Source organism: Oncorhynchus kisutch, linkage group LG27, assembly GCF_002021735.2.
Source record: "Oncorhynchus kisutch isolate 150728-3 linkage group LG27, Okis_V2, whole genome shotgun sequence".
Lineage (NCBI taxonomy): Eukaryota > Metazoa > Chordata > Actinopteri > Salmoniformes > Salmonidae > Oncorhynchus > Oncorhynchus kisutch.
In genome coordinates, this window is record NC_034200.2 from 31427459 (window position 1) to 31455438 (window position 27980).

General features: G+C 40.4%; 1 protein-coding gene across 3 annotated transcripts in view; it reads right to left on the minus strand.

The window, feature by feature from the left end:
• LOC109872194 (phosphatidylinositol 3-kinase regulatory subunit gamma-like) overlaps window positions 1–26339 on the minus strand; it is a 49500-nt gene extending 23161 nt beyond the window's left edge. The window contains exons 1-3 of one of the 3 annotated variants that reach the window (XM_020463337.2): window positions 26113–26339; window positions 17288–18048; window positions 3931–4023 (exon numbers count right to left, since the gene is read on the minus strand). In XM_020463337.2, the coding sequence (XP_020318926.1) occupies window positions 3931–4023; window positions 17288–17606 (412 nt within the window). In that variant the 5' untranslated portion in view covers window positions 17607–18048; window positions 26113–26339. Of the gene's footprint in view, window positions 1–3930; window positions 4024–17287; window positions 18049–22383; window positions 22533–26112 lie in introns of those variants that run through there. The other 2 variants (XM_031806536.1, XM_031806534.1) reach the window with 2 other exon arrangements.
• Between the last annotated feature and the right edge of the window lie 1641 nt (window positions 26340–27980).

The following is a 27980-nucleotide window of genomic DNA, read 5'->3' on the forward strand; positions in this document are numbered from 1 at the left end:
TCACCCAAATTACATTGGCACATTGGTTTCCTTACCCTGTAAGCAGTTGATGGACAAGATAGCAATCCATGCTTTGATTTTGTTTAGCATTTATTGCACAAAACCAATGCAAGTGGATATCCCTGATAAGCAATTTCACGTTCCATGTCCAAATCATCCCAAAGTGTAAAATGGATTGTACAGCTCAATAAAGATACTTCAAGATGATTTGGAAACTAAATGCAAAAAAATGCTAATATCTAGGATATTCACTTACATTGGTTTTGTGCTATAAATGCAAAAAAGTTTAAACAAACAGATAAACAAAACCCAAGCATGGATTGCAGTCTTACCTCGTTCATAGACTGCTGACAGGGTAAGAAAACCAATATGTCAGTGGTGTGAACTATCCCTTTAAGTCCACATGCCAGGCCATTCATTGTGTAGCTACCTCTATATGCATGGTGTTGAGGCATACAGCTGGCTCTACACAAATAACTGGCATGGGGTGTGTGTTTATCTTGTGAAAAGCATGAGCTGGCGTACACCCAAAACTGTTAGTAGAGATGCTGACTAACGGTGAGTAAACTGTAGGTTATACAAATTAATAGAGTCTCACACTTTATATGAGCTCCCAGTAATGTATTGGGTAAACCACCAACAGTTAGGCATCAATGTTCCCTCTAAGCTAGCCCGAGACCGCCGCGCAGATCCCCCGGGAGAGAACTTCACTCAACTTTCTTGTACTACATTCCTAGTCGATCGACAAACATTTCTGTAAAAAAGAACATGATAAAGCCTTGTGTTCCAATTGAAAAAACGGATGGCTCATATGACCGTGTCTGCAGTAACGTAGCAGGCATAAAAGAAAGCTACAACGAAGTTTATACTGTAAGATGTCAAAACGTTTAAAACCATGGCTAGAGAGAGACTGTCAACAAAAACAGCAAATAGATGCTGTTTTTATGAGTGAGTTCATGTTTAAAGTTCTTACTCAGCACTGTCAACAAGCCATAAAATACGCATTCTTCCTATTTCCACTCAGTTCTAAAACAAGCACTGCAGCAGTAATGAATGAGTAAGAGCGTATCTATAGGCTTGAGGATGATATTATTAGCGGCTTGGGTCTTTTTTAAATATCAAGGAATATTTCACTTTCTCTGCTCATAGGAGTAACAACATGAATTTGTTCATGAGGCAGAAAAAAATACGGTGCGACTCGAGTTTTGCCATCAGCTGGAAGACGGTGTCCTTTTAGTCAGTGGAGGAAAGGGAGAGCGGAGGGATATTAAGAAGCGAACCCTCAGTCTGCTGCTCTCGCCGTCCCCTGAGAGTGACCATCAGCTGGAAGACGGTGTCACCTTTAGTCAGTGGAGGAAAGGGAGAGCGGAGGGATATTAAGAAGCGAACCCTCAGTCTGCTGCTCTCGCCGTCCCCTGAGAGTGACCATCAGATGCAGGCACCGTCAGTAAAATAAAAAGCTAATTATTTAAAAAGGAACACGTTATTTCCCCTAATTACTCAGATCTATGCATTTAGCGATACCATATCTTATGACTAACAAGTTATATGTCCTCTACCATTAGCAACTGTAAATTCAGGTAGTTTTGCGAGCCAATGCTAACTAGCATTAGCACAATGAAGAAGTCGAGTAGATTCACGAAACTATAACTTCCTTCACACTGAGTATAGACAAATAAAAATGTACATACATTTACTGTACATAAAGGGCCTCAATGCCAAAATCCCGAAGTATCCCTTTAAATGGGAATGTATAGTATGTTTTTCACCATTTTCAATGATTATTCAGGTGTGCTCCAGCTGTTCTCGGCACACTCCTCGTGTCTTGATAGAATAAAAAAAAATATTCTCATCATGCTTATCACATTTCCATGGCTTGACACATGGTAATTAACCCCCAGAATCATAAATATATATTTTTTACCACTAACCTCTCGACAAAAGCTTATGCGAGAAGCTGATCGATCAAGTCAATTAATTAAGGCATCATTCTAATGATGTCATATAATTTTCAAACATTCAGTCATTTGTTGATATTGTGCTAACATTTTAAAAGCAATATAAACTAGAGGAGACAATGGCCTGTGCTTAAATGTTTATTATATTTTATTCGAGGTCCCTCAGTTAACATTGTGTTACTTTCGTCCCACCAGTCTCTCCTGTAACTTCTCCCAGGCTAAGACCCAAGACTAGCTGGCATGATTACTTGAAACCTATGATGGGTTAACCTCTCTTGGGTAGGGGGCAGTATTTTCACGTCCAGATGAAAAGCGTGCCCAAAGTAAACTGCCTGTTACTCAGGCCCAGACGCTAGGATATGTATATAATTGGTAGATTTGGATAGAAAACTCTCTACTGCTTCTACAACTGTTACAATTATGTCTGTTGGCATAACAGAACTGATATGGCAGGCGAAACCCCGAGGACAAACCACCCCCCCAAAAAAAATAATTCAGCCTACCACTGTTTTCAATGGCTGTCACTTTTATTATAAGGCGAAATCCTCCCAGATTGCAGCTTCCACTAGATGTCAACAGTCTTTAGAAAGAGTTTCATGCTGATTTTTGGAAAAATAAGCCAGAAATTGTAGTTTTTCTAGGTGGCTCCCATTTTGGCTGTAGTGTTTCCAAGCGTGTGGAAGAGAGTGCGTTCTTTGGTATTTTTATCCAGTAAAGACAATAACGATCCTCTGTCTTAAATTTGATCATTTATTTACGTATTAGGGTACCTAAGGTTTGATTATAAACATTGTTTGACTTGTTTGGAAAAGTTTATTGGTAAAGTTTTGGATTCGTTTTGTATGCATTTTGATGGAGGGAAACTAGGGGGATTTTTGATTGAAGCGCGCCAGTTAAACTGAGTTTTTATGGATATAAAGAAGGACATTATCGAACAAAAGGACCATTTGTGATGTATCTGGGACCTTTTGGAGTGCCAACAGAAGAAGATCATTAAAGGTAAGGCATATATTATATCGCTATTTCTGACTTTTGTGGCGCACCTGCCTGGTTGAAATATGTTTTTCATGACTTTGTATGCGGGGTGCTGTCCTCAGACAATCGCATGGTGTGCTTTCGCTGTAAAGCCTTTTTGAAATCTGATACAGCGGCTGGATTAACAAGAAGTTAAGCTTTATTTTGATGTATTACACTTGTGATTTTATGAAAGTTAAATATTTATAATTCTGTAGTTTGAATTTCACACTCTGCAATTACACCGAACGCTACCGTCCCACCTGCCCATAAGAAGTTAAGAAAATTACATTTTTGCAACATTAATCTAAGCACCTCCACAACCTAAAAACCTTTCCAGGTCCGTTTTTTTTACTTACAGAAACATGTTTTGTGGATAACTCTGCAAAACATTGGGCTGTTTTTTTGCAGGGAGCTTGTCCTCCGCATTAGGAACGTGCTGACTTCACTACATCATTCTAGCTTCAGTGTCATCTGAGAAAATGGGCGTGTTATTTCGCCCTGTGTTACTTTAGTAACCCGGCTCTCCCCTACGGGCACCGAAACTGTGAAAGAAGACCTCCTCCCGAGTGGTGTGAATTGGTAATACAGTGTGAATGAAGACATTCCTCCTGAGTGGTATTAACTGGTAATACCGTGTGAATGAAGACCTCCTCCTGAATGGTATTAATTGGTAATACAGTGTGAATGAAGACCACTGTCCTGCATGACACCATGAGTACACAGGTGAGAATAAATATCAGGGACAAATAAACACTACAGTGTAGGCTGTATAGTGTAGTCTGAGGAGATATGAGACAGGATTTGGACTAACTATCTGAGTAATATAATGTATTCCCATTGTGCCTCTCCTCTGAATGGCGACTACTAGGATACCGCTGTATATTTCAATTTACTGTGTATGTATGTTAATGTTTGCGTTGTGTTGCATTGCCTTGTGTTGTGTGTGAGTGCGTACCTTTCTTCTCAATGGCCTCCACTAGGTTCACCAGGGTAGGGGGAGCAGTTTCTGGCGGTGTGAACTGCTCAGTCAAATCCAGAAGAGAAACAGCTGAAACAACAACACAAACCATGGTTACATTTTCTGGAAAAACCTTAAAAACTGGATTCCAGAAGGCCTCCATTGACAGAGAGCTGCACGACCGGACTATCGCTTGTCCTTTAAAATGTGAATGCATGTGCTTTTCATTTCATATTTGCTCAAGGAAGACCACATATCCCATAAACAGCAGTTGGAGGCAGCCAAAAACACTATTGTCTAGACTCCAGAGACTGAGTCCCTTATACATTACATTTACATTGCCCAAAAATAGAAATAATCCCAGACAAGCAATGTACCATTGAGAAAGGAAAGGGGCTTAGTGAACAGAAAGACGATACACAACCAGAGCCAGCCGGTCTGTTGAGGGACAAAAACTTTTCACCTCACCACAACTACCCCATACAGTAAATCAAACATCTTTTCAGTCACAGAGGGAAAGCGAGGTAGAGAGTGAGGGAGGGGGTAACAGAGAGAAAAAGAGATCCCATTTCCCTTCTCTCTCCTCACTCTCCTTTTCCACCCCTCCAGTCATTTCTCTGCGCTTGTTTCGCCTTGGACCTTTGCGTGAGTGGAGCACAATAAAGGATTTAATCAAAAATCCTGAACAAGCAAAAGCCCTGTGTCCGGCTGCCAGGGCCTCCTTTTCGGGCCCACCGCACCCGAGGCCAGAGCTTGGCAGCCTCCTGCTCCTGGCAGTGCACGGCTGAACCGCGGCTGATTATTCATTTGGGGAGTTCAGACGAAAGCGCAGCATCAGCACATTCTGCCCCTCTCTCGCTCTCTCCCTCTATCCGTTGCACGGTAAACATGGGAACTGCTTTTCCGGAGTGATGAGCGGTAACAGCCTGTGCTAGCATGCAGCAGCAGGGTCCATTTTTGGTGGGTTGATTTTCGCAGGGACAGACTTAGCAATTTCAAAATGTCGTTGAGGGGGACCCTCCACCGCACAATTGAAAATGTTTATTTAATCATAATGTTTTTAATTTCTATAACTATAAAAAATATATAGGGACATGTAAACAACATTACACAGGGGGAGGGCAGCTGGGGCTCAATTTCAACTGACTCCTTTCAAAAGTCCACCCATGCATGGTTGGTCTATAGCAGCAATTGCTCAGTTGTCATAATGTTCTTCCCACCAATAGGTATTCTCGAATCTGGTAAGGAAATAGTTAAATAAAAACCTGTCTGCTGTTTAATAAATGAAAATAAAGGAAATAAATGACCTATCGATAAATACAGACTATGCAAGTCATACTAAAATCAATTAGTTATTCTGTTTAACAGCATAGTACAGTGAATATTCAATTCAACAGGACTGAAGGCAATCCACAGACATGCAATCTAGCATGGAACTAATATTCACTTGGGGTTGGGGTGGGCCGCAGCCAATAAAATAGGGAAATCAAATCCAATAGGCAAATAAGCAAAAATATAGACTATAAAAACCACAAAACAAATGTATTCCAATACTTTGGAGGTGGGTGGCAGGAGAATCAAATGCCATATACTCCTCCGGAAGAATAACTACCATCCCTCGCTCTGTCACACACGCGCTCAGAGTAGCTTGGGGTTTTGTGCAAATGAGGAGGAGGCGGGTGGGGTGGGGGGGGGACAGCTGTGGCCCTGGAGTCATCTTTGGGTTTTTGGAGAGAGCACCAACTCATCATTACTCAATTAGAACCACCTCGGCGGTCTGTGTGCTGGCAGGCAGGCCTGCGACTCAACATGCCCTGGAGAGAGAGCAGAGAGAGAACACAGGCAGAGAGAGAACACAGACAGACAGAGACAGAGAGAGAACAGATGGAGGGAGGGGAGAGGGAAAGAGCTGTATAATCATGTGATAACCGTAACCAGCTTTATTCACGCTGGGATGGGCCGTCTGTGTGGAAGTTTAATGGTCTGCTTTGGTTAGGGCTGTTGCGGTCATGAAATTTTGTCAACCGGTGATTGTCAAGCAAATAACTACCGACCTCACAGTAATTGACCGTTAATTACCATAAAAACATTTAGCATCTCCTGGCTTCAACGCATAGTTTACAAGCCACTGATGCAGACATTTGGAACATCTACATCTGAAAATGTCTAATAAATCCATGTAATACAGCCTACACCATCACAATGAATCCATGATTAATTTTAGACAGGTCTAAAGAAACATGATGTGAAGAACAGAAGAACAGAATAGCATAGCATACTCTGAGTTGTCCTTATGTTAGGCCCTGATCTGGCTACACTAGTTCATTTAGATAAAATGTGGCATTATTGTATAGTATGAAGAACACAATATAACATAGCTGGATAAAATAGAAAGGATATTTTCTCCAAACGATTTGAGGGAGTAGGCACATCGGCTTTTCTGTGTTCAGCAGATACCAAAGAAACTGGTCCTCCTATATGCTTAATTTAGAGTTATTTATGTAACATTAGTTGTGATACAAATGTTGGGCTATATGGTGCTGCATGATGCCACTCTAATGATGATTTGAAAAAAAAGTTGGATGAAAGACATGAGCTCTGGTTTGCTTTGTGCGCAGGCTGTACACACTTCATCGACGGGACTGCAGTGGAGAAGGTAGAAAGTAGAGGTTGACCGATTAATCGGAATGGCCGATTAATTGGGGCCGATTTCATGTTTTCATAACAATCGGAAATCGGTATTTTTGGACACCGATTTTGCCGATATTTTTCTTTATTTTTTAAATAATGTTTACACCTTTACTTAACTAGGCAAGTCAGTTAAGAACACATTCTTATTTTCAATGACAGCCTAGGAACGGTGGGTTAACTGTCTTGTTCAGGGGCAGATCAACAGATTTAGTTTTTGCAACCTTCTGGTTACTAGTCCAGCGCTCTAACCACCTGCCTTACATTGCACTCCACGAGGAGCCTGCGTGGCAGGCTGACTTCCTGTTACGCGAGGGCAGCAAGAAGCCAAGGTAAGTTGCTAGCTAGCATTAAACTTATAAAAAACAATCAATCAATCTTCACATAATCACTAGTTAACTACACATGGTTGATGATATTACTAGTTTATCTAGCATGTCCTGCGTTACATATAATCGATGCGGTGCCTGTTAATTTCTCCTCAATTCACAGCCTACTTCGCCAAACGGGTGATGATTTAGCATTGTCATTGCACCAAACCTAACCATAAATATCAATGCCTTTCTTTAAAATCAATACACAAGTATATATTTTTAAACCTGCATATTTAGTTAATATTGCCTGCTAACATGAATTTCTTATAATTAGGGAAATTGTGTCACTTCTCTTGCGTTCCCGTGCAAGCAGTCAGCAGTCACAATGCAGCAGTTTGGGCCGCCTGGCTCGTTGCGAACTGTGTCAAGTACATTTATTCCTAACGAAGGAATAATTAATTTGCCATAATTGTACATAATTATGACATAACATTGAAGGTTGTACAATGTAACAGCAATATTTAGACATAGGGATGCTACCCGTTAGATAAAATACGGAACAGTTCCGTATTTCACTGAAAGAATAAACGTTTTTTTTTCGAAATGATAGTTTCCGGATTCGACCATATTAATGACCTAAGCTCGTATTTCTGTGTGTTATTATGTTATAATTAAGTCTATGATTTGATATTTGATAGAGCAGTCTGACTGAGCGATGGTAGGCAGCAGCAGGCTCGTACGCATTCATTCAAACAGCACTTTCGTGCGTTTTGCCAGCAGCTCTTTGCAATGCTTCAAGCATTGAGCTGTCTATGACTTCAAGCCTACCAACTCCCGAGATTAGGCTGGTGTAACCGATGTGAAATGGCTAGCTAGTTAGCGGGATGTGCGCTAATAGCGTTTCAATTGGTGACGTCACTCGCTCTGAGACTTGGAGTAGTTGTTCCCCTTGCTCTGCAAGGGCCACGACTTTTGTGGAGCGATGGGTAACGATGCTTCGAGGGTGGCTGTTGTCGATGTGTTCCTGGTTCGAGCCCAGGAAGGTGCGAGGAGAGGGACGGAAGCTATAATGTTACACTGGCAATCCTAAAGTGCCTATAAGAACATCCAATAGTCAAAGGTATATGAAATACAAATGGTATAGAGGGAAATAGTCCTATAAATCCTATAATAGCTACAACCTAAAACTTCTTACCTGGGAAAATTGAAGACTCATGTTAAAAGGAACCACCAGCTTTCATATGTTCTCATGTTCTGAGCAAGGAACTTAAACGTTAGCTTTTGTACATGGCACATATTGCACTTTTACTTTCTTCTCCAACATTATTTGCATTATTTAAACCAAATTGAACATGTTTCCTTATTTACTTGAGGCTAAATTGATTTTATTGATGTATTATATTAAGTTAAAATAAGTGTTCATTCAGTATTGTTGTAATTGTCATTATTACAAATACCCTCTTTAAAAAAAAAATCAGCATCAGCTTTTTTTGGTCCTCCAATAATCGTTATCGGCGTTAAAATCATAATCATCGACCTCTAGTAGAAAGCTTCAAGTTCCTTGGCGTACACATTAATGACAATCTGAAATGGTCCACCGACACAGACAGTGTGGTAAAGAAGGCTCAACAGCGCCTCTTCAACCTCAGGAGGCTGAAGAAATTTGGCTCCGAAACTTTTACAGATGCACAATTGAGAGCATCCTGTCATGCTGTATCACTGTCTGGTACGGCAACTGCACCGCCCACAAACGCAGGGCTCTCCAGAGGGTGGTGCGGTCTGCCCAACATATCACCGGGGGCAGACTGCCTGCCCTCCAGGACACCAGCGGCACCTGATGTCACAGGAAGGCCAAAAAGATCATCAAAGACATCAACCACCCGAGCCACAGCCTGTTCACCCCGCTAGCAAGGTCAGTACAGGTGAATCAAAGCTGGGAAGAGAGACTGAAAACAGCTTCTATCTCAAGGCCATCAGACTGTTAAAATAGTCATCACTAGCCGGCTACCACCCAGTTACTCAACCCTGCACCTTAGAGGCTGCTGCCCTATATACATAGGCATGGAATCACTAGTCACTATAATAATGGAACACTAGTCACTTTAAAAATGTTTACATACTGCTTTACTCATCTCATATGTACAGTTGAAGTCGGAAGTTTACATACACTTAGGTTGGAGTAATTAAAACATGTTTTTCAACCACGCCACAAATTTCTTGTTAACAAACTATAGTTTTGGCAAGTCGGTTAGGACATCAACTTTGTGCATGACACAAGTCATTTTTCCAACAATTGTTTACAGACAGATTATTTCACTTATAAACCACAATTCTAGTGGGTCAGAAGTTTACATACACTAAGTTGACTGTGCCTTTAAACAAAAATTCCAGAAAATGATTTCATGGCTTAAAAAGCTTCTGATAGGCTAATTGACATCATTTTAGTCAATTGGAGGTGTACCTGTGGATGTATTTCAAGGCCTACCTTCAAACTCAGTGCCTTTGCTTGACATCATGGGAAAATCAAAAGAAGTCAGCCAATACCTCAGTAAAACAATTGTAGACCTCCACAAGTCTGGTTCATCTTTGGGAGCAATTTCCAAATGCCTGAAGGTACCATGTTCATCTGTACAAACATTAGTACGCAAGTATAAACACCATGGGATCACACAGCCATCATACCGCTCAGGAAGGAGACCCATTCTGTCTCCTAGAGATGAACGCACTTTGGTGCAAAAAGTGCAAATCAATCCCAGAACAACAGCAAAGGACCTTGTGAAGATGCTGGAGGAAACAGGTACAAAAGTATCTATATCCACAGTAAGTGGAGTCCTATATCGACATAACTTGAAAGGCCGCTCAGCAAGGAAGAAGCCATTGCTCCAAAATCACCATAAAAAAGCCAGACTATGGTTTGCAACTGCACATATGGGGACAAAGATCGTACTTTTTGGAGAAATGTCCTCTGGTATGATGAAACAAAAATAGAACTGTTTGGCCATAATGACCATCGTTATGTTTGGAGGAAAAAGGGGAGGCTTGCAAGCCGAAGAACACCATCCCAACTGTGAAACACGGGGGTGGCAGCATCATGTTGTGGGGGTGCTTTGCTGCAGGAGGGACTGGTGCACTTCACAAAATAGATGGCATCATGAGGTAAGAAAAGTATGTGGATATATTGAAGCAACATCTCAAGACATCAGTCAGGAAGTTAAAGCTTGGTCGCAAATGGGTCTTCCAAATAACAATGACCTCAAGCATACTTCCAAAGTTGTGGCAAAATGGCTTAAGGACAACAAAGTCAAGGTATTGGAGTGGCCATCACAAAGCCCTGACCTCAATCCTATAGAAAATTTGTGGTCAGAACTGAAAAAGCGTGTGCGAGCAAGGAGGCCTACAAACCTAACTCAGTTACACCAGCTCTGTCAGGAGGAATGGGCCAAAATTCACCCAACTTATTGTGGGAAGCTTGTACCCAAAACGTTTGACCCAAGTTAAACCATTCAAAGGCAATGCTGCCAAATTCTAATTGAGTATATGCAAACTTCTGACACACTGGGAATGTGATGAAAGAAATAAAAGCTGAAATAAATAATTCTCTCTACTATTATTCTGACATTTCACATTCTTAAAATAAAGTGTTAATCCTAACTGACCTAAGATAGGGTATTTTTACTAGGATTAAATGTCAGGAATTGTGGAAAACTGAGTTTAAATGTATTTGGCTAAGGTGTATGTAAACTTCCGACTTCAACTGTATATACTGTATTCTATTCTGCTGTATTTTAGTCAATGCTACTCTCACATTGCTCGTCCTAATATTTATATATTTCTTAATTCCATTATTTTAGAAGTGTATTGTTGTGAATTGTTAGATACTACTACATGTGTGACCAATAAAATTTGATTTGAATATAATAATTATAAACAATCTACCGGCTGCGTGCCGAAGAACCTCTCACTCACATGGCTCTCTGTCACGTGATAAGGTCTTTCACACAGGCTACACGTGAAGACAGACATATCGGGGACGCAACTGTGCAAGTCCTTTTCCAATTCCGAGGCGCATATTGAAAATATTGGAAGAACTGTCCACATTTACTTCTTGTCAGCCAACAAGATGAGTAGGCCTAACAAACAGCAAAAGCACTAGCCTGTATATCTACTATCCCCCACAGTACAAATGTTGACCTATTATATTCCGTGTGAGATATACATATTCCAAACATGGTCTGGGACAGTTGTGGGATGCAATAGATCCCAAATTATTACAACCAAAAACCTGTTTTAATCAATGAGCCTGACGCAACAGATGAAAACATTTAGCTTAAAATGTTGATAAACTATTAGGCTATTTCTTCACATTAAAAGTGCTGCAATGCAAATGGCAGTAGGCTATAAGTGCAAATGTTCCATTAGCAGGAAAACACCACAAATGTGATTATGCATGTAATGTTTTTATTATAAAAGGTGCACTTATGGTGAAAATTATCTTCCACAAACTTGAACCTCACGTGCTGCATACGTGTGCCAGTTAGGTTCTACACCCGTTGTAAATTAAATTAATGTGCTTCATTTTAAGAAAGTTATTTGGCCACTTTAGTTATCAAAACAGATAGGCCTATGGGCTAGCCTACATGAGGTGTGCAACTTTGATTTGAAAATGTCGGCAAAAAAAGCATGCGTTTCTTGATAGGCTAATATTGTTACCCATCACACTATTCTTGATTTAATTGTGTCTTTACATATACTAAATAATATATAATTTGTAATTTGTTTGATATAGAAAGGTGCAGGATAATGGTCCAGTCTCGAACAGGGGCAGTGGTAAAAAATACATGTCATCTATGCACTTAAATAGCGAATCAAGGACACTTTTCCCATGGTTCATTTTCATGTCAACCAGGTAAGCTATACTCCTGTTGTAAAGATAAGAAATGTGCTTAATGTTCGGAAAGTTGAGAAATAAATATAATAGGCCTACTAGCCTATAGAAAGCTGATGGGACCCTCCTCTTTTTAATAGAGGCCATCACTCTGTTTTCTCACACAATTGCATAGCCTATAGAAATGTTGCGCAACATGAGCTCATGGGAACTCATGAAGTGTTTGATTACATTTCTGATCACATTTGCATTGATGACAGCATGATTAGAGGGACAATAGAGTACTGAGTACCAGGTAGTTAGCAAGTTGATAAGCTACTAATGACCATCAGCAGCATCAGAGCTTGGAGAAGCCTAATTACCGTGACTAAACGGTCACGTGGAATTTGGCTGCCATCATGACTTGTGACCGCCGGTGTGGCAGTAATATGGTCAACGAAACATTCCCTTGCTCTGGTTAATGCCTGTTTCCAGACTTCTACAGTGAGAGAAGCTCTGACATTTAGCCATGTTCACCTAATTGTGAGATTGTTGAGCAACAATTCTAACATTTGCTTACTATCTTCTCACAGTGGTTTGTGAAAAGCGGATGGTAGCACAAGCGAAGCAGATTGGATAAGGCCTTGCTATTTGAACCTAAAATATTTGCACTGCCTCGCGATCAGTCGGTGGAAGACCAGGCTAGTTCTCCCACATTCTGTTCTCCTCCCTACCTCTCTTTTGGTCTCCCTCTCACAGTCTCAACTCATGAGGGCTTTCAAGCCAGTCATCAGAGGATATTTCATGCAGTGAAATGGAGATTCATTCATAAGATAGCATTGATCAGATTTAACCTTTGAGAATTTCTTCACATCATGACTGATGGAGATGCAGTGCAAATATTTTAGCTTCAAATAGCAAGGCCTTATCCAATCTGCTTTGGCTGTGCTACCACACAAAAGGACTGATTATTTGGTTCAAACATTTCTTGCTAACCTATGGCTGAGTTCGCTAATGGCTTTAAAACATTGTGCAATGTAATATGTAAAGACACAAGTGTGAGATTCTGGCAATCATGTCAATTATTTAGAGAAGTTTAGAGTTTGTATTGATTTTGTTCTGTCACATGCTTCAGTCAAAACAGTTGACTCCAGTTTGTTTGGGTCTTTGGCAGTAAATTTTTTTGGGGGGCTAGGCCCTACTGTCTGCAGTACATCACTAGTTTTCATGCACATTGTTACACTTGAGAAGTACTGCACCAAACATCTTAACTAGATGTTAAATTGCGCGACTAGACTGATGCAAAAACTTTTATATTCATGACAGATTTCTTGATTTATCTTCAATTCATTCGGACTTATTAGGCACAGTCGGTGCACTTCTTTGTATTTGGTCTCCGTTATTAAGGGGTGTTTCATTGTTTATCGAAAACGTGTTAAGTTATTAACAATTTTAGCATTGGCCATTGTAATGTGAATTGTGCAACCAAATCACCATTCAAGTTATACATTTCTGACAGCTATTTTTCCCCACTTGTATATGTTGTATGTACAACCTCTGGATTCAGTCTTCTCATCACCTGCACTGTAAAATATGTTCCACCTATTTTTGCACCCGAAACCTCGAACTCAACTGTTGCTGCTCCACACCAACTAAATAGGCTGCTGGGTACCCTCTCTTAACACCTAGCTACTGCAGGCTAATGTTAGCATTGTACTATACACCAAAACAATGGGGTTCAAGGTTGCCCATTGTCTGAATATCTTGGTAAACTCAACTCAAAGTAACTTCACACCAATTCCTATAGAGAAATCTACATGTGTTTATCAAACACTTCTCTGGATCCTCCCTATAAAACAAAATAGTTGATCAAATAATGTGCCGCGTGTATAAAATATGTGGATTGTCTTTTAAAAGTCACGTCAGAATTATGCACCTAAAAACGTATACCAATTCCTCATTCCACCCATCAAAGAATGCATCTGTTATCTGCACAATACATTATGCAATGTAGAACAAGGCAGGAGATTCTGCTAATGATGCGTCAACAGCTCTGTGATGTTATGCAGTAGTGCTGCTCTTATTGCATGGGCTACAGTACATCTGTAGTTCTGAACAGTGCATCCCAGCAATGTAGACAGGCCGTGTATTAAGTACCATATCACCCCTTGAGTCAAAATGTGCTTCAGACCAAGATTACATTGATGCAGCTCAGTATGAGGGGGCCAGGCTACTACGACGTTTTAAAGCTCAGTATTTACATTGCATTGGTTTGCTTGACCACTGTGTTTCGATTTGTTTGATTTTACCCCCAAAATCTGTGCTTTTTACTGGGGCATGTAAAAACTAGCTCAAGCAGAAACAAATCCACAAGTGGCTGCCCACAGTTCTCCAGTCACAAAGAAATATATATATATGTCTTAAAAGCAAGCGCAGTTCCAGCTGGTTCCTATATCTGCTGCCTGAGACTGGGAAGGCTCACTCCCCTTCCCTTCATTGGATTCTTTGAAAACTGGTTCCTGGTAAGGGGCAGGGAGCAGAGAGAAAACGCCTATCCTTTCTGAGAACTGGGGCGGGTAGATAGTTTATAGCTGCCTGGAGACAGTATCAGAAGAGTATGTGAACCAGGGGGATGAGGAGGAGGCAGAGGAGGAGTTTGCAAAAATGCCAAGCCATGGTTCACTTCAGCAGGCAGTAAAAGTGAGGCCAGGGAGAGGAAGGAGAAAAAAAAAGCCTCCCTCCTCACGAGCAATGCTTAGTTTTAATGTCAAAGGAGAACTGTTGGGACTTTAGCCTGATTTTGATTTAAAATCTGGTGTAATTCCCCAAAGTTCCTGGGTTTCTCTGGCAAATAACACAGATTGATGGGAATGGAAGCATCTGTAAAAGCTATCTGAAAAGATTATACCTACTTGTCAAACTGGCAGGACCAAAGTTTAGAGCGAATCTGAGCGAAAACATGTACTTATGGGACTCTTCCAATAAGCCATTTTATTCTAATTTAGGTTTCCTGTGAAAATGTAAGGAAGAAACTAGTGTACTCATTGCATTATGCCTACATTGAGCATTCTAGAATACTTATACAAAGTCAAGACAAAGCCATGTTCAAATGCATGAACAAATCAGCCCATTTGCCGTTTTAACATACAATGCATATCAATTCAACCAAATATTAAGGCCAAATGCTAAATCTGTAAAATGCTAAATCTGTCACACACAACAACTAGGGCCTCACTATCTTGAGGGAGATAGAAAGATGATATCTGTACAAATCTGGGCCTACCCATTCCTAATCTACAATGCACTATTGGTGCTAGGCCAAATCAACCCCCTGCTCCCTCCCTCCCCTCTCCACTGTCTCTCTTGGCAAAGCATTTTGCACGTCTCCCCTGCTCTATCCAAATCAGAGAGACCTCTGCTACCCAACTGGTTTCTCTCGCCAAACATCAACTCTGAGGAGCCCCCCCCCCCCCCTCCCACCCACCCTAGTCTGGCCTAGGCCTATACGTTCACTTCAGCTTACCATTAAACTCTACCACTGGTTCTTTCCAGGTAAAATATTTATCATGTTCCTATCCAGGTAGCATCATCAAGACTTGCAGAACTCCAGTTAGTTCTAATGAGTTTGGAGAAGGACTGTGTTTAATAGGCCTGCACTGGAGTGCTTACCAAATGAGTAAACATGAATTACAATGAGCCACTGTATAAGTGATGAACTAGAGGTAATTCAAAGTTCATAATGTGCTTAGCTTACCTGTCACTAAAGGGCAGAATGGAGCTTTGGGGAACATTACCTTTGACAGAGGAGGAATGTGCATTTTCAACCCAATACAAATCACATAAGTAACTAGATAAATATTTTTTTATCCATTTTGGCCCAATGAACCACTGGCCTTCCAAAAAAAAGAAAGCCATAAATGAGATCTTAGGGCTGAATGCGAGGGAGTGAGAGTGAGGAAGAGAGAGAGAGAGAGAGAGAGAGAGAGAGAGAGAGAGAGAGAGAGAGAGAGAGAGAGAGAGAGAGAGAGAGAGAGAACTAGGAGTACAGAAGAAGGCAAAAGCCAAGGGTATATTTGAGTTGGAGAGCGCCACAGTAGAAATACTTCATGAATTAATCATCCATATATTTATGCAGTTATATAGTAGTTCAGAGATTAAAAGATTGGACAGGTTATCACTTGGTGAAACAATGTGATAGTGTTTCCTGACAATCTGACTTATTCATAATAAATCAAATGGAACATTTCTCTACTCAGGGGTAACCCGTTAGAAATGCAGTAAAGCAAATCCACAATTTACCTCTCACAGGTTCAATTCCTAAGTTCCTTAATAACCTCTCATATGTGTACAGGGAGTTTAGAAATACATGTGTAATAGGTATGTAAAAAGATTGCAGCACATCTAATGTGTAGCACTCCCTAATGAACTCTTAGACACAACCTTGTACAACACGATTGAATGCAACTCACCCCTATCCTTTGCAGGAGAGTTGAATGGAGGGTCAAGGCAATAATATACGAGACATTGAAGAAAACCTGACCAAGAGTCAGGTCAGTAACTGGATTAGGTTCAAATTAGAAATTGCTTAGTTGCGTTTGGAATGAGAGACGTTTATGACAGCTCTTTAGTCTTTACGGAAGATTAGAAGGGTCAGTTTGCGGTCGGAGCAAACCGTGAAAGCCTTGGACAAAACAATAAGCCAAGAGCAGCTCAATTAAGACACATTATTAGTAGTCAATATACTAAAACTTTCCAGCAAATATGGACTTCGCATTCCAGGATTTATGTTCTCTTCAAACACAACTCCGCTGGAGTTTGTTTTTCATAACATTCTTTACAATGTCATGACTATGTTGAGAGGAATGCACAACTCTCCTCAACGTTGAATGGCAACTTCATTGGTGTATTAATAAACATCTCCATTTTATTTTTTAAAGGAAGTAGTAAACAAAACTATAATGCTGGTAACATATCTCTGCAGAGACAATCAATCAACAGAATATAAATATCTAAAGTGAAATACACTGAGTAACCCAAACATTAAGAACACCTGCTCTTTCCATGACAGACTGACCAGGTGATTCCAGTCCATGACAGACTGACCAGGTGATTCCAGGTGAAAGGTACATTATGATCCCTTAATGATGTCACTTATTAAATCCACTTCAATCAGTGTAGATGAAGGGGAGGAGACAGGTTAAAGAATGATTGAGACATGGATTGTGTATGTGTGCCATTCAGAGGGTAAACTTGCAAAATAAAATATGTAAGTGCCTTTGAATGGGATATTGTAGAAAGTGCAATGTAGTAAAAGTGCAATGCTCTTGGGTTTTTCACGCTCAACTGTTTCCCTTTTGTATCAAGAATGGTCCACCACCCAAAGGACATCCAGCCAACTTGACACAACTTTGGGAAGCATTGGAGTCAACATGGGACAGCACTCAATATTAGGAAGGTGTTCCTAATGTTGGATATACTCAGGTCTTACCTTGCTGTGACAACTCAGGCCCTGGGGCTGCTGGGAGGATTCTTTGGGAGCGAGGCTGACTGGATGGTGATGACATCCTCACGTAGCCCACAAACTGAACGTATGTCCCCGGGAAGTCCCCCCTCTGTTTGGTCCGCTCGTTGAAGCCCAGCAGCCAGCCTAGGAGCTCGGGACGCTCCTCGTCCCCCTCCTTGAAGTTCAGGGAGAGTAGGGAGGCCTTGCTGACGGTCAGAATGTCCCCGGGCTGCAGATCAACATCTTCCTCCAAGTCCTTGGTGTACACGTAGAGGGCACGGTACTGAAAACCCTCGACCGCCATTTTGGGAAACCGAGAAAAGCTGCCGAAGACGCTGAGAGAATGCGAATGTCGGCCCGATGCTACGGCAACCCAGAAATGTACAGGCAGTAGTGGGTGATGAGTATTGGCCGTTAAGAACTATTAACCGAAGCTAAGAAGCATTGCTAAAATGGCAGAGTCTATGGAGGAAGGTAGGTAGGGTGCTGCTGCCTCAGAGCAGGCCGGTGTTGGCGTTGTGGAGCACTTTCCTCAGCTTGATACCCCGGTTTAACCAAATGATGGAACAGAGGGACAGGGTTGGCAACATGCTCCTTCAAGTGACAAAAACTAGCTGGACAGGCTCTAAACCTACCTAACCGAGGCAGTCTACCTGTGTTGTCTGTGGGGGTGGATGGGGGGCAGAGTAGGACACTAGAATAGTCCTTGATTCTTTCAGGCTCCTCCCGATCTGGACGGTGACAACCTACAGAACACAGAGGGAAAAAAGGAGAAAAACAAGTGGGTTTAAGGGTTAAATACATAGACAATGTAAAAATAATAATTTAGAATATACACTACCATGCAAAAGTTTGAGGTAATTTAGAAATGTTCTTGTTTTTCAAAGAAAATCACATTTTTTCCCCATGAAATTGATCAGAAATATAGTGTAGACATTGTTAATGTTGTAAATGACTATTGTAGCTGGAAACGGCAGATTTATGGAATATCTACATAGGCGTACAGAGGCCCATTATCAGCAATCATCACTCCTGTGTTCCAATGGCACGTTGTGAGCTAATCCAAGTTTATAATTTTAAAAGGCTAAATGAACATTAGAAAACACTTTTGCAATTATGTTAGCAGATCTGAAAACTGTGCTGATTTTCTTTTTTAAATCAATAAAACTGGCCAGCAGCCCCAGGGCCTGAGCTGTCACAGCAAGGTAAGACCTGAGTATATCCAACATTAGCAACACCTATCCGCATTTGTGGGTTCGATTACAGGCTCAAAATGGCCAGAAACAAAGAACTTCCTTCTGAAACTCATCAGTCTATTCTTGTTCTGATAAATGAGGGCTGGAAACTGTTGTGCTGATTAAAAGAGGGCAGCAACACGGAGTCGCCTCTTCACTGTTGACGTTGAGACTGGTGTTTTGCTGGAAGTATTTAATGAAGCTGCCAGTTGAGGACTTGTGAGGTGTCCGTTTCTCAAACTAGACACATTAATGTACTTATTATTTTGCTCAGATGTGCACCTGGGCCTCCCACTCTTTCTATTCTGGTTATAGCCAGTTTGCGCTGTTCTGTGGAGGGAGTAGTACACAGCTTTTTACTCAATCTTCAGTTTCTTGGCAATTTCTCGCATGGAATAGCCTTCATTACTCAGGACAAGAATAGACTAACGAGTTTCAGAAGAAATTCTTTGTTTCTGGCCATTTTGAGCCTGGAATTGAACCCACAAATGCTGATGCTCCAGATACTAAACTAGTCTAAAGAAGGCCAGTTTTATTGATTCTTTAAATCAGCACAAAGGTTTTCAACTGTGCTAACATAATTGCAAAAGGGTTTTCTAATGATAAATTAGGATTTTAAAATGATAAACTTGGATTAGCTAACACGAGGTGCCATTGGAACACAGGAGTGATTGTTGCTGATAATGGGCCTCTATATGCCTATGTAGATATTCCTTTCTTTTTTTAATCTTCCGTTTCCAGCTACAAGAGTCATTTACAACATCAACAAGGTCTACACTGTATTTCTGATCAATTTGATGTTATTTTAATGGACAATTAATTTAGCTTTTCTTTCAAAACAAGGACATTTCTAAGTGACCCCAAACTTTTGCACGGTAGTGTATATTTCTTTACCACTCAACAGTTTGGACACACCTACTCATTCAAGGGTTTTTTCTTTATTTTTACTATTTTCTACATTATAGAATAATAGTGAATACATCCGAATTATGAAATAAATCATGTAGTAACCAAAAAAAGTGTTTTATATATTTTATATTTGACATTCTTCAAAGTAGCCACCCTTTGCCTTGATGACAGCTTTGCACACTCTTGACATTCTCTCAACCAGCTTCATAAGGTAGTCACCTGGAATGAATTTCAATTAACTACTGTGTCTTGTTAAAAGTTCATTTGGACATTTATCTCCTTCTTAATGCGTTTAAGCCATCAGTTGTGTTGTGACAAGGTAGGGGTGGTATACAGAAGATAGCCCTATTTGGTAAAATACCAAGTCCAAATTATGGCAAGAACAGCTCAAATAAGCAAAGAGTAACAACAGTCCATCATTACTTTAAGACATGAAGGTCAGACAATCTGGAAAATGTTAAGAACTTTTAAAGTTTCTTCAAGAGCAGTCGCAAAAACCATCATGCTCTATGAAGAAACTGGCTCTCATGAGCACCGCCAGGAAAGACCCAGAGTTACCTCCGCTGTAGAGGATAAGTTAGAGTTAACTGCACCTCAGATTGCAGCCCAAATAAATGCTTCAGAGTAACAGACACATCTCAACATCAACTGTTCAGAGGAGACTGTGTTAATCAGGCCTTTGTGGTCAAATTGCTGCAAAGAAACCACTACTAAAGGACACCAATAAGAAAAAAATACTTGCTTGGGCCAAGAATTACAAGCAATGGACATTAGACAGGTGGAAATCTGTCCTTTGGTCTTATGAGTACAAATGAGAGATTTTAGGTTCCAACCGCCATTTCTTTGTGAGACGAGTAGGTGAGTAGGTGAACGGATGATCTCCGCATGTGTGGTTCCCGTGAAGCATAGAGGAGGTGGTGTAATGGTGCTTTGCTGGTGACACTGTCAGTGATTTATTTAGAATTCAAGGTACACTTAACCAGCACGGCTACCACAGCATTCTGCAGCGATTCGTCCTCCTACCTGGTTTGCGCTTAGTGGGACTATCATTTGTTCTTCAACAGGACAATGACCCACAGCACACCTCCAGGCTGTGAAAGGGCTATTTGACCAAGGAGAGAGAGAGAGTGCTGCATCAGATGACCTGGCCTCCACAATCACCTGACCTCAACCCAATTGAGATGGTTTGGGATGAGTTGGGCCGCAGAGTGAAGGAAAAGCAGCTAACAAGTGCTCAGAATATGTGGGAACTCCTTCAAGACTGTTGGAAAATAATTCCTTATGAATTTGTCATCAATGAAAAAGGTGGCTACTTTGAAGAATCTAAAATCTAAATATATTTTCATATGTTTAACACTTTCTTGGTTACTTCATGATTCCATATGTGTTATTTCATAGTTTTGATGTCTCCACTATTATTCTACAATGTAGAAAATAGTTTAAAAAAATGAAAAACCCTTGAATGAGTAGGTGTGTCCAAACTTTTGTCTGGTACTGTGTATGCATGTGTGTGTGAGATTATATATATACTATATAAGTAGTCGCCTACAATAATCGAAGCATCCCTGTGTCACGGCCACAAAGCATGAAAATGGCGAACTGTGGCAGTGCTATGCATTTGTGCAATCTTGGTTGGGATGATGCTACTGCGTCATAATGTACCACAGACTCCCCAAGTCATACTGCATCACATTTTGAAATCTCTATTTTGATTAAAAGTCGCATATTCTATACTACAGTTCTCAACCATTCCCTGATGCTCTGAATGGGATAATACAGATACATGCAATAGCAATGTTTGAAACACAGAAAAATATGACCAACTTTACAGTTCTAAAGCGTCCGAATTAAAGAATGCGGTTTCATTAAGACCATTTTCTATGAAGGGAAATTGGGGTATTATGTCTCACGTAAGACTGTTCTGTTGCTCCAGAAATATTTTGTCAGGCTTCTCAAAAAGTAGCATAATCATGCCAAAACCCTTCAATACAACAATATTGAAAGAAAGTCCTTTCGATGCAAAACGCTCCTTGCTCTTATAATCGAACATGATTCATTGCAGAAAAACATCTCTCCCATAAAATCATTCACATTCATACAAGCTTGCTATATAAATGTTAGTCAAAAAGGTCCTCAATGGCTATGTAGACTCATTACATCATTGTTTTTGAGATGTCACCTAGGCCTAATAAACTATTCAAGACCAGTTCAGTGACAAAATCATCATCTGACCGTTTTGAGAGGTTACTTCTCATTAATAGGACTGTCTCTTCTCAATCGATTTTGTCGCTTAAGTCAGAGCCACAGTAGGAGAATTGGAAAACACGAAGACTACTGTATGCACGGTCAAAGACATTACCTTTGTTTTTACTGTAGCTTCAGCAAGAGGAGTGAAGCGACCAAATAAAAAAGACACCAAGTTGACCATCAAAATGGCAACTAAGCCTCAGAGAGAGATTAGGCTTTCAAACTAGTGTTTGGTCCCACAAAGTAAGGCGAGATGAAGTCTCCTTTTCCCCCTCTGTGGGTGAAGTGATGACCAAAAGGAAATCAGAGATAGAGATGTAATGGAGGGGTTGGGCTTGTGACTCGGGACATAAGAGCTTAGAAGCCCCCAGAGTTTTTTGGAGCATCTCTCGAAACGTCCAAATCACTACTCTTTGTGATGTCGCTAACGACATGCTCGTCCAATAGGTTTGTTTTTGACTGGATATGATAAGTTGCTGCTAAAATCTAAATAAGCCAAAATTCGAACTGTACACTTCTCAGTGGCGCATCTTCAAATCCGGGTATACGTGCACTCGAACCTCACACAACCCCCCCATTCAAAAAGCAAGCAAACATTCTCGTGATCATCTCTGAGTTCCAATATCACCGCTATAAAACGCTAAATAGTTATCATGATTATAGGCCGTACCATTGGGCAACACTACTCACCCCACTTCTGAGGAGAGAGGAACTGCACAGACTCACCAAGGCTCTCTGTCCGACATCCTCCGTGTCGAGAAAAGAGGTGCCAGGGTAGACACGTGGCACTGGCATACCCAACCACAGCCCGCAATCCTCACACCACCAAACACCCCCCACCCCTCTCTCCGCCTCCCCCCGCCCTCACCCGCCAAAAAAAGTCCATTCCACTTTGCCATGTTTTGTTTGTTTATATTCACAACCTTGCAGAAGAAAGCTGCAATCGTCCCGCATTCTTTGGTAGTCCCGATTCAGCATTATCCCCCCACAGCAATATAAATGCTGCAACTAATACGAGTTGAAAGGAGAATCATCTCTGTTACAGTCCTGCACACTGAAAAAAAGCCTCCATTTCAAGGCAGCAGCTTGCAGGCTTGTCGTCACTGGAGCCATCCTTTTTTCCTCACTTTTATTCAGTCAAGAAACGGCACACTTATCAGGAGAGCCCAAACGGCTGAGGGAGACCACAAAACAATTATTCATGAATAAAAGGCAAGAAACTCACTGTTGCTAGAGAGAGGGAAACTAAGCCTGGCCTCCCATTGGCTGCTGTTTGGCCATGTGCTCCGGAGTCACCAGAGGAGCTTGGGCAAATCAAGGAAATGTTCTAATATTAGAAAATGTATCTAGGCAGTGATCAAGCTCCTGACCCAAACAACTCCACCTTTTTTACATTGCATCCTCAAAGACTGACTCGGTTTTTTGAGGAGGACATTGAATTGTATGCAGTATGATAATAAAACAAATATATTTATGAAAAAACGGATTATACAGATACAATTAATGTCTGGTGCTGCAATATTAGGTAAGATATATTTTACAATTACTAGGAATGGACCATTAAAATTAACATATAACTGATTTATCAAAACATGGATGACAAATTTATTAAATTCAAAACAGAAGGTTCCTTTACAGCATCAGAGGCACCAGCCACTCAAACAGCGAGATCTTAATTTCTTGTCCTTTATTATAATTTTTTAAAACATTTTTGCCACACAGTTAGGAGCTAATATGACAAGCATTTTGCCATACAGTTAGGAGCTAATATGACAAGCATTTTGCCACACTGTTAGGAGCTAATATGACAAGCATTTTGCCATACAGTTAGGAGCTAATATGACAAGCATTTTGCCACACTGTTAGGAGCTAATATGACAAGCATTTTGCCACACTGTTAGGAGCTAATAAGACAAGCATTTTGCCACACTGTTAGGAGCTAATATGACAAGCATTTTGCCACACTGTTAGGAGCTAATGACAAGCATTTTGCCACACTGTTAGGAGCTAATGACAAGCATTTTGCCACACTGTTAGGAGCTAATATGACAAGCATTTTGCCACACTGTTAGGAGCTAATATGACAAGCATTTTGCCACACTGTTAGGAGCTAATATGACAAGCATTTTGCCACACTGTTAGGAGCTAATATGACAAGCATTTTGCCACACTGTTAGGAGCTAATATGACAAGCATTTTGCCATACAGTTAGGAGCTAATATGACAAGCATTTTGCCATACAGTTAGGAGCTAATATGACAAGCATTTTGCCACACTGTTAGGAGCTAATATGACAAGCATTTTGCCACACTGTTAGGAGCTAATATGACAAGCATTTTGCCACACTGTTAGGAGCTAATATGACAAGCATTTTGCCACACTGTTAGGAGCTAATGACAAGCATTTTGCCACACTGTTAGGAGCTAATATGACAAGCATTTTGCCACACTGTTAGGAGCTAATATGACAAGCATTTTGCCATACAGTTAGGAGCTAATATGACAAGCATTTTGCCATACAGTTAGGAGCTAATATGACAAGCATTTTGCCACACTGTTAGGAGCTAATATGACAAGCATTTTGCCACACTGTTAGGAGCTAATATGACAAGCATTTTGCCACACTGTTAGGAGCTAATATGACAAGCATTTTGCCATACAGTTAGGAGCTAATATGACAAGCATTTTGCCACACCGCTAGGAGCTAATGACAAGCATTTTTCTGCACCCGCTATAACATCTGCTTAACTGTGTACGCAACCAATAAACTTAGATTTTTCTTCATTTTAAAATCAAGATTAATATAACTAGAAACTCAAATACACCATTTGTATTCTCTGCGGGGTCACCAGTCATACAAATACTGTTCATTTGTATGAGGTTGTATCAACAGGAATAAGCTGCAGGGTTGTTAAGAGTATCTGCAAGCCAAGATATTTTGGTATATAATCATTGCAACTTTCGAACAATTTTGCAATACCTTTTTGTCCTAAGTAAGTAAAGTAGTGAAACATAATTCCACCATGAAGTGGTCCTGAACACCTCAAATATGGGTTGCTTTGTTTGGCTGAAGCTGGAGCTGGCTAGCTTTTAACGTCGATACAGCAAAATCTCTGTAAAACACTTGCTACAGATATTGTAAATTTGACACATTGTGTTAATACGCCCAACGTGTTTTACTGTAACCACGATATAGCCTAGCGGAAATTACACAGGCCCACTTAACATTTTTACAAATAGTTCATATTTTATGAAATAAAGAAATAGAAATATACATGAGCAATTCAAAGGTAATGGAGTGACACTGAGACTCAAATTTTTCACATTAAAAAGTATGTCAAACAAAAAACAATACATTTTCAGCAAAATTGTTAAAAGCTAATGATGAAAAGTTAAACTGAATAAAATTGGCATGCCGTACCACCTCTCAACACACCTCAAGTTGTTCCTATGTTTTGCAAAAGAGATACGATAGACGTTCGAGGATGTCCTAACTAGAAGTCTATTCAACATTAGTGTTCATATGTAGGCTAGTTGTTTCTCTTATATTTCTAAGTTGGGGGGGGGGGGGGTAATACAGTAATAGTTATTCATCGCTACCCTTTACATAAGCAACCCTACAAACCATACATTACCCTAACCCTAAGTACAATGCACAAAGAAGCTAACGAGTTAATACAACAAACAAACAAAAACTACATTACACTGAATTTACATCAATTATTACACAGCAATAGCGACTGAACAGACACGTGAACAGGCATTGTTACCACAGACATTGGTGAAGTTTTGGAATCAATCCAAGACAAATCTGGAGATATAACTTTGGCAGTGTCCTAAACCAATGCACATGTGCAGAATACGCTTAACTGTTCAACAACAAAGCGCACTAACTGTGTAATAACAATATTAGAATGGTCCAAAATATAGGGGTGCTGTCAACTACAGCAAAGTTGCCCATGTTGCAACAATGTAGCAAGTAAAACTCTCACATGAACTTGCAGATGACGTGTTCGAGAAATTCGCAACCTTTGCCATTATTTTGTCTGTTAAGCACAATGTTGCTACATTGAGTAAAAATGTAGCCAACAAAATAGTGTAACATTCACGTGCCGTTTGGGAACTCTGGAAAATATGGTTACAGTAGCTAGCTAGCTCGACTTGGTAGACTTTTAGATGTCAATAGAGAGGCGCACGTTAGTACTGCAAGTGGCAGACATTATGCAACTAACTAGGTATTATTTTAACATTTTGCGTAGTTTTTAAAAAACGACTTGTTGCAGTGTCCTCGACAAGTTTATAGACCTGTGCAAGTTCGTACTGCCTTGTGTGCGTAGGGCACCTAGTTGAAGATCTTCCACCATTTTCCCGTTCAGAGGCTATAGCACTGGAAATGTGCACCAACTTAGGAAAAACTCACCCGCAGACGCAGATACTTCTTCCAAATATCTCGCTGTGGCGGCACTTTAACACGTCGAAATGCAGACAGCGAGTTTCCTTATCTTTCACCTGTTCTTTCCCTCAATACTTTAAAGTCTTCCACCTCCTTTGATTACTTCTAGTCCGGCTTCTTTCTTTCTCCCTTTCTTTCTTTTGCTGCACATGACTCTCAGCTCCCTACACAGCCATTTTCCAGCACAGCACCGCGCAGAAAAGGAGAGTGCGTGGGAACTAATATGAACAGCACGGGAAAAAACGAACCCAGTCGGAAAAGCACGAATCATTGCAGGACAGGAAGCATATGGCCATTTCCATGTAAAGGACCCATGAGCACCAACCTGTGAAGTTTATAGGATCATGTCAAATTGGGTGTCAAATGAAAGCTAAGAGTCCTTTTCTTTTTTAAATTAAGGCATATATCCATTTATCAACGATTTTTCATCAAAAAAAAATAAGAATAAGAGAAGGCTTAGATTTTTGGTCAGTTGGAAAAGAGTTCTTGGAAAACATATATTTCTAATTTCCATCCCTCATGAGGAGGGAGGATAATGAGTAGGATAACAAGTAGTTGGTGTTTTTACTGATATCTATTTTGTTTATTAATTATTAAGTGATTGAATCCAAATCGTTAATGGAATGTCAGTAAAATCTGTAACAGAATTTCTGCTATTGATTTGGCTACAATGGGAAATCGTAGTAGGCACAGACCACAAGTTTGGACAGTACAGTAAAGCAAAGTAGAGTATAGCTCACTACAGTAGAGTACACTAGAGTTAAGTACAGTATAATGTATTGTACTGTAATGTTTTGAAATATACTATACTCTACTGTACCCTACTCTACTGTACTGTACTGTACTCTTCTGAGCTCTACTGTGCTGTACTTTGATGTCCAAACTTGTGAAATATAGATGTCTATGATTGGTTCAGATTTGGTCCGGACCAACCAAATGTCTTGTTTGAGGGCAGAGCTCATTAGAATAATGGCCCGTGTTTAGAATAATACCAAAATATGCAAATTAGGATATTGCATATTTATACCTTTGTGTACCTATTTAAGATACATCACCATGTAGAGAATGACATTCATATCCATGCATTTCTGTGCAATACAGATCAGGGACCCATGATGAAATTCCTTTACTGGGTATAGATCCACTTCACTTACTGTTGTTCAATAACCAAAATAGATTTCTTCAAAGTCAATGTGTCATGTCATAGCTAACACCCCATTCTTTCTGTAATCGTTAAATCTTATATCGGAGCATATATTTAACCATTTTGGTCAAACGTGGACACAAAAAACAGTGGGAGATTTTGCCTAAATTCTGTTACCAAACTTTACATCTGCACAGTTCTTCCAGTAAATGTTTTTGTAAGATGTTCTGTGTAAATTGTTAAAAGTAGTCCTTGTGCACAGCTGTATGGTTTGTTAAACTTATTTTTGCTCCCGAGTGGCACAGCGGTCTAAGGCACTGCATCTCAGTGCTAGAGGAATCACTACAGGCCCTGGTTTGTTTCTGGGCTGTATCACACCTGGCCATGGTCAGGAGTCTCATAGGGGCTGCGCACAATTGTCCCAGCGTCGTCCGGTTTAGGGAAAGGTTTGGCCAGGGTAGGCCATTATTGTAAATAAGAATTTGTTCTTAACTGACTTGCCTAGTTAAATAAAGGATACATAAAATAATGTACCTGGCCTTCAGATTTGAAGACTTATTGTTACAGACTATATGTTTTGAATAGAGAAATATGCATTTGATCACAAGAAGCCTCTATAGTTGTTAGTGGTGTGAATGTGCTTCTCCAAAATGTTGTAAGATGTAAGTCCCAAAAAGAACTGTACACTTAA